The sequence below is a fragment of the Nelumbo lutea genome, chromosome 2, assembly GCF_056320005.1.
Source record: "Nelumbo lutea isolate HS-2025 chromosome 2, American lotus-T2T, whole genome shotgun sequence".
NCBI classification, from domain to species: domain Eukaryota; kingdom Viridiplantae; phylum Streptophyta; class Magnoliopsida; order Proteales; family Nelumbonaceae; genus Nelumbo; species Nelumbo lutea.
The window spans coordinates 13900558-13908617 of NC_142685.1; the positions used below are offsets into that span (position 1 = coordinate 13900558).

The window sequence follows — 8060 nt, forward strand, 5'->3', positions numbered from 1 at the left end:
AATCTCGTGAGTGACCCAGACCCACAACACCACTACCCACCAAAACAAACAAACTTCTGTGACCGGGGGAGACCACTATAGTATAAGCATCTGCCATGCCTCACAAGGAACTTATCCATCAATGAATAAGAAAGGTACTTGATACCAACAAGTGTTGCGAAAGGAATTGCGCAGGGACCCAAATGGGGCTAAAAAAAATTAAAACAAAACGAAAAGAAACAATACAAAAGAAAAAAAAAAAAAGAGTTAAGAGATAGAGATTTGTGAAGGCAAGGTATCCAAAGTTGTACAGAAACAACTAATAAGAAGATCAGGCACGGAGTGGTACACTTTGTGTAGTCGCTAGCCCAAGTGGGGGTTATGATAGTTGAAATTGATCTGATGACTTGGCAACAAATGGTTCGTTGGATTTCTACCAGTATCAGTACTACTAGGGGTTACCTTTTACAGTGTTCAGTCTATCTCAGTTTGCTTCACTGGCTTCCAACTTGCATTTGGTCTCAATGCCCACGCGCTTTCTCGATATACTACCAGTTAGGTGATCAGTCTACAATTTTAATTTTCAATTTTGTATGTATATGAAGACAGGTGCTTCGATTTAGCTAGAGTTGGTTAATTGGTTTATTGATCATCTTTGCTAAAGTCGGGCCAGGTTTTCTTTTATCCTTTTAGAGTAGGGAGACCCATTTGTTTGTGACTTTCTTTCTCGTCTCTATTGCCATGGACGGAATAGCATGATCATCACATCAGAATAAATTTGAACTTTGAAGTAGATGGACGGGACCGGCCTAAGGTTGTTTCCCTGGACCCTGGGCCCTCCATGTGCACCGTCTTTACGTCTTGACCTGCCCCCACCATTCCCCACATGATCTAGCTACAGCTGCCTTCTTAGACTCGCGCCCAACGCTCTAGGGACGACAGAAAGCCAAAGCGGAGATCCCTACATGTGCAAATACTGCCAGCCTATAGCCATTGGCAGATTAGTAATTGCCACCTTCTATAGTCAATACGGAGGCCCAAGCAATGAGATTGCAGAAACATCCTTTTGCGGTTTTGCCAAGTGCCAACCCACTAACATGCATGCCAATTAAAGTGAAGAACATCCAAGAAATAACACGACATATTGGTAATTGGAGTCGGAGAAATAAGGTAAGACACAAGCACATTAATTCATTCATTCATACCTTAATATTAATATAACAAAGTCTATGGAAACATATATTTATATGGTTAACACCTAAGAGCTTATAACACATATAACCTATGCAGGCTGCGGGCTACATATTTCTGCAACCACCTCAGCCCTGGTAAAAGTAACAACTAACAATCCGTCCTAGCTCACAGTCAAAAAGAGATTCTCACACTCACACATACACAGACTTCTCCCACTTCACTCAACCCCTTCTTCTCTCTTTTGCTTTCACTTTCCAATAAAAATGCAAAAAAAAAAAAAAAAAAAAAGAGCAGCTTCTAAAACGGCGCCAAAGAAATTAAAATTCCCGAGGCGGGAAATTTGAAAAAAGCCAAAAAAAAAGGAAACTAGACTCTGAAATTCTTTCCGGTGAAGGTCTGGCCAAACTGCCAATTGGAGGGAACGATGTTCCAGGAAGTGGAGGTGCGGCGATCGCTGCCGGTGATACGGAACGACAGGGACTGACCCACCAAGACTGCGTTTGATTGCCAGTTCTGGCCCCAGTTACGGCTCATGCTCATCCACCCGGTCTGCGATCCTTTCACGCTCACCTTCACGATGTCACCTGCTCCCGCCACGTTTGTGATCAGAACTAAGTTGAAGTAACGAAACCCGTTGATAGTGAATCTGATCCCTCCTTGCTTTCGGCATGGTACCCTGTCATCGCACGAAAGATAGTTTAGTCATTTTACTCCCATCCGGAGGTCAAGGACCGGGATTGTGGGAAAGTGCGGGCCACAGCGTAGCGCTCCCTTAAAAAACGAAGAGAAAGGACACAAGCAAACTACGAATTAAAAATTATATATTTTATCCAATCTAGACTTATAGGGCATTGTACATTTACGCGGTATTAGGACTATTATACTCTGTCAGTAGGGCTAGGCTAGAACAAGATCACATCTACATCTGATATGTTGACGCTACGGTCCGCATAATTTGTTTTTTATATGATAGATGACGTGTCCGTATTTTATTGGGGGTCGCAACAAATTGCTGCGACCGTGCGACTATGGTCGTAGTATGTTTAACCAGGAAAATGACCAAACATGCGCATGGGATGAAGTGAAGAAGCTACATCCCCTGCATGCTTCCTGATCAAAGGTTGGCCGGTGCAGTGGGCACGGTCCACAATCTACCCGAGCGGCCGATCATCTTTCATTGGAATGCTAAGTATCATTAGATGACGGAAATGCCCTTGCCATTTGGTCAACCAAAAAAAGGGTACCTAATCAAGTCGGGGTACGGGTACTAATTATTAGAGCGACTGGAAATGCGTGAGTGAGGAGGAGGGCATTTTAGGCCATTCAGCGAAACAAACCAAACCAGACGGAGATGGAAAGGAACAAACCACCGAAAGTGACCATAAACGCCCTCTACCTAAATTTAGTTAAAGGACAGAGCAGTTGGCATTAGTAATTTTGTCGAAGAGCCCGGTTTCTCAAGGCAAACTAATTTTTTTAATTAACGAAAATGACCGACGTTGTAACGAAAAGCACTGGGCTTGTGACAAAGGCCGGAATCTGACACAAAAGCGTGAAAGCGTATGGAGGGAGGGATGTTAACCTGCGAAAGGCAACGGGAACAATTCCAGCTCTGTACTCGGCGATCTTAAGGAACATGGGCATGGCCAAGTCGAAGTGAGGGCGAGGAGGGTTGCACCAGCCGCCGTTGTCGTTGGGGAGAGCGTAGTTAGGCGGGCAGAAGTTGGTTGCCGTGATGAAGATGGAGGGGCTGCCGGAATGACACCACTGAGGGTCGTTGGCGCATTTAATCTCGAAGCATGCGCCACAGCTCAGGCCGTCGTTGAAGAGGGCAGTGCTCAACGCGGCCGTGTTCACACCGTAGCCCTGGCTGTACAGGTTCCCGTATCCACAAGCTCCCCCTGCAGGGTTAAACAAGAAAAATGGTGTTAAATAAGAATTGGTAGTCCAAATAACCAGAGTATGTGAGATCTTTGTTGGTAATGGAGGACACGGAATGGTTCAGTCCTTCCCTTATCTGAAAATGTAAAACCAATGTAAAAATCGATTTCGATTTTCAATTCTTCCCATGACCAGAAAGGCAGAAAATGTAAAACCAATGACGCGTTTTTAATGCACTAACACTGCGCCACTGGAAAAAGTCACTACTAAAGGTAATTTTAGCATTCTTAGCTAGGAAATGCACAGATAGATGTAGAATTCTTTGCTTATCCAATGGATTGAGAACATGGGGTGTGGTGCTTATTAAGTTGCCATGGAAAACAGAACCAAAGTGGGTTCTCAAACTTCTTAGCAGAAAAAAGAGGATGTCGTCACATTCTGGATATGCAGTAAAATGTAGAAAGAAAACTTGTGATTAGACCGTTGTATGAGCGGGAGACACGACTGAATATGAAAACTCCGGTGACTTGAACCACTTTAAGTACCATAAGTTCCAAGGAGAACAGGGACCGGAAATTTGAGAAGCATTGCCGGAGACCACATGGATGACTCCGCGGAATCAGGTAAAAACAGTTGAAACGATAGTTATTTTCTGTTACGTACCCATAGTTCCAGAAGCGTCGCTCCCGCCGTAGAAAGTAGCATGGGCACTCTGCCATGGCCCTCCGGTGTAAACGCCAGGGATTCTGGCGTCAACGAGCGTCAAAAACGAGATAAGCAAAACAGCAGAAACCACATTAGCAGTAGCCATTTCTCTAGGAGCTCAGAGATAGAGAGAGAGAGGGGGGGGGGGGAAGGCGTGGGGGGTGTGCCGGGTGGTGGGATGAGTGGGAAGGGGGGGAGGAAGGTGGGCTACTTATTGAGAATGCGTGCGATGTAACGCAGGGGCAGGAGGCGAATTATGACACCGTAATTAATGTTGTTTGACAGTGTTGTAGAATAAAAGCGTTTATTTCTTACTTTTTACCCCCCAAAAAAAACAAGTAAAGTATTTTATTTGAAAACCATTTCAGTTGACGATACAAAAGGAAAATGGCCAATGCGGAATTTCGGTCCAATGTTCGAAATAAGATATCGCTCTTAATCCATCTCATTTGACTTAATTGCCCCTATGTATCCCTCCTTAGTCCTGAGTCCTGACATCACGAAGTTTTTCCGAAAAGCAGGGGTATTTCTTCAGATATTATTAATACGATCGACGAAGAAAAGGCCCATCAGAGACCGCTTTACTTCAATCGCAAGTTGTGCCGTTACCGGCGGTCGTGATTTGATGACTTTCTTTTTCTTTGTGTTCTTTCTCTTCCTTTCTGACAAGAGGTGGTTGCTGGTGAGATGGAATCCAAACCCCAGCTTGAGCAGTAGAAGCAGTAACAGCAGCAAATTACCCGCCCTAACAAAACCAAACCAAATAACCAATCATCCTACGTAGGGGCCTGTGGGACCCAATTGTCCGTATTCATCGGTCCACGTATTACGCCGGGCTTAAACCAATGCGTGGGTCCCATCTCGAGCCTCACGCAAATTCGCTGACTCTGTCTTCCCCCCTCCCCCACCACCAGCAGTCCAGCACAAACAATTGGAGGATTTACCTTTCCCTACTTTAACCTTTATCTTTTCTTTGTTATTTATTTATTTATTTAAGCGGCTATTCCTGAACACTACTACGATGTGCCCTTCCTTTCACTACGAGTCCGAGAAAACGTCCACAAGTCAAACAGTTCACTCTTCTCCTCCCCCATGAGTCCATGACCCATGTGAACCGATTAATTGGTTTGGTTACCTTCTTAATCTCCCTCCCAATTATGCTCCCTCCCTTTCTTTCACTTCTCCTTTTTCTCTCTTGAAAATCTTCTTTAATTATTTTATTTTTATAAATTTTAAATACAATAAAATATCAACATTATTTTTTAGCTTTTATTTATTCTTTCAATAAAAAACTCTTTTGCATTAAAATATATAAACATTATTTAATTTAAATCTGTGAAGGAAAGGCATATGGTGTAAGTCACGTACCTATGCTCTTCCTCAGAACTATGCCTATGCTCTTGGATTTTCCAATCAGAGATTTTTCTTTCCTCTCCTATTCTCCTTATCCATCACTTTTTGTTCTTTTCTTTTCCATCTTGTTTATCAATTTCCTCTTGTTTGCTACTGCTTTAATTTTTCTCTATTTTCCTTTTCTTATTCGAACCGTTGCGCTTTGGCATTTGCGTATGCTTATCATGTTTCTTCTCTTTCCATGTTTTCCCAGATTTTCCATTGGAAGTGTTAAATTGGACTATGTGGAGGCATTATTATACAACAAAACCACCTCATCATCCTCTCTGAACCTCACATGCATTTCTGAGCATGGGTCCAAGTGACAGAAGGGTCGATATTCTAGATCCTTTCTTCCAAACTGAAGCCACCTCTTGCCCTCTTGGAAGATCATAGCTCACAAATCCGATCGCTTCACCTCATCTTCTCAACCTTCCTAAATCAACTTCCAATCAAAGGTCCAGATCAGTTGGTCGGTGATGCATTTTTATACCGTAATTCATGAGAGGATGCACCGTGCATCATGCATGACCCACTGTCAACTGTCATATTTCATTCTAAAAATAAAAATGAGAAAAAAGAATCTCCCTTTCTCTCGTTTATCAAAAACATATCAAAGTCAAGGGCGACGGATGCGGTTGGGAGGGAACAGGGGAGAGCTCTATTACATGCAAGAGGATCCAAAAAGTGTAAATGGGCATTGACCACCGATCTACCGGATGGAGCGGATCAACCACGTCATCATCTAATCAACTGCCCTTCAATATGGGGAATACGTACACCCACCATGTGGGGCCCGGTATGTGTCATGAATGTGCCATCAAGACTCCCCCACCATCCACGTTACTTAGCTGGCATTAACAATACCTTTCTTTCGGAATCCTTCTCAGGGTAACTGAAGGGGTAGTGGGCCAATCATGATATGCCTTGCCATGCTAGATTGATAAATGGGCCTAACATGTATAGGTGCTTATGTGTACGGTTTATCACCTAACATGTATAGGTGCTTATGTGTACTATTGATTAACCAGTTGATCAATTTTGATTTGACTTCTTATATTTATACTATCAATATATATATATACATACACCAGATGGTTTGATTAACCACCAATGTTTTTGGGTTAATAAAAAAATCGAACTAATTGATTCAGTTAACCGTATTTTTTATTTTGATTTTTCGATTTTTTATGAGCACCCATATTCATGTGACTTATGGCTATGCCCAACACTAAAAGTAAAATCATAGATTGTACAAATTTTCATTTCTTCCCCCTCTCTTCATTTCTTGAGGCTGCATTCACTTGTGGTGTAAATACTGGATCAGTGTTATATTACACTTTAGTCTGGTTTTATAACCGTTTGAATTTAATGTTATTAAACATAAAAAATCAATGTAAAACACCGTGCACATGGAGTTTTACAGAAAAAATTTAGATTTGATAAAAGCATTTAAAACTTTACATCGACAATCCCCATTACAATTTATACTTTAAAACCAATCGATGTATAACTCTAATGGTGTAAGAATACATTTGCACCGCTGTTAAACACAACTTGAGTGTTTGTTTAAAAGAAGGGAAAGATAAAGAAACCTATATAAGGTTGTTGGTATAGGTTTTTTATTTTTTTCCTCTTTTCCCTATTTTTTCTTTCAAATCAAATATAAGCTAATAGTTTTACATTTCACCAATCACCACATGGCTATAAAGGAATTGATGATTTTCAAATACTCTCCCTCTGCCTCTTTAATTTTAAAGCGTTTGACCTAATGTGTACCGATCAAATCCCTTTTCTTTTTCTTTAAGTGGGTGGGTTGCGTTTTTTTATCTTGTCTCGAGATATATTAATGTGTTTTTTTTTTTTTTTTTTAATTTAAGGGGTTGAAAAACTTGGAAGGGGAAGAGAGTGGAGTGGGCATTGAGTGTCGACCACTCTCTTGGTATTCGAAACAAGAAGTGGTATCGAATATCGATTCAGTGTGAAGGTATATTGGTTGTCTCGGCAAGTTTGGTGCTTGATTTTGCATCGCATCGCTCCCTAGTCCGTAGTCCGTAGTCCGTAGTCCGTAACCACTAAAGCCGATACATAAACTACAATATCGTGTCGGTGACGCATGCCCAGAAAGAACTCCTCGCTTCAATCGTCCACTACGTATGTGTGTGTAGTTGTGTACGCATTGACCAACCTGCCCATGGTTTTCCTCATCATCTCATCATGTTGTTGAGCTGAACTATCTTTTGGGTATCCTGTTCCACTATATTTGGCTTGATTTTCGGAGCCAGGTCGTCATGGGCAACATCTCTGCTCTGTGTATCCATCTATGACTATGGGCCTGAACCAGAGAAAACCTAATCCCATTTACACTCCCACCGGTGGATTCAGGAGTAGAGCAGCTAAAGATTCATTGGCCCACATGTAGGTTGGTGGTTGGGCATGTTAGACCAAGGTTCAGTTGACCCACATTTGGCTTCCCTTCTTGGTCCTAGAATTAGATCTTTGCACAAATCTAGATTTCGTATGCACCGACATCCCTGTTTCCTACACGCTTTTCGTTTATCCATATGAAATTTTAGTTTAATTCGCCAGAATAGCCCCTAGGATCACTGTTTTAAATTATAAGGTACAAATGTAGAGAGAGGAAAATGGAAAATCCACATGACACGTTCTGGATTCCACATTCCCATTTGTATAAAAATCAATCTTTTTTTTTTTTAAATCTGAACCTAATAATGGGGAATGAAAAACACTCTTGAATTTATAAATCTCTTAATTTCATAGATCTGGTCTTCTGTTTGTTTGCAAAACGGTTTGAATTTCCTACGGAAGATCAAATCATGTACTGAACTATTGAATTTAATTTCATTCGTGACTCCTTTCATCGTACACCATTTAAGCAGATGGAGCAA

At 41.6% G+C, this 8060-nt stretch overlaps 1 protein-coding gene across 1 annotated transcript; it reads right to left on the reverse strand.

Moving 5' to 3' along the window:
- Positions 1 to 1150: 1150 nt before the first annotated feature.
- Positions 1151 to 4042, reverse strand: LOC148868693 (expansin-A4). Its single transcript, XM_088972946.1, has 3 exons — positions 3718 to 4042; positions 2756 to 3074; positions 1151 to 1849 (listed from the first exon to the last, which is right to left on the reverse strand). Exons 1-3 carry the CDS (start codon positions 3863 to 3865, stop codon positions 1540 to 1542), a joined length of 777 nt encoding a protein of 258 aa, XP_088829072.1. The 5' UTR covers positions 3866 to 4042; the 3' UTR covers positions 1151 to 1539.
- Between the last annotated feature and the right edge of the window lie 4018 nt (positions 4043 to 8060).

What these genes read in the sequence shown, in the direction of transcription:
- LOC148868693 (XM_088972946.1), bottom strand. Translation starts at nt 3,865, where the DNA reads ATGGCTACTGCTAATGTGGTTTCTGCTGTTTTGCTTATCTCGTTTTTG. An exon ending in CGACGCTTCTGGAACTATGG is followed by an intron (nt 3,075 to 3,717) that starts GTACGTAACAGA and finishes TTAACCCTGCAG; the next exon opens with GGGGAGCTTGTGGATACGGG. An exon ending in GTTCCCGTTGCCTTTCGCAG is followed by an intron (nt 1,850 to 2,755) that starts GTTAACATCCCT and finishes GTGCGATGACAG; the next exon opens with GGTACCATGCCGAAAGCAAG.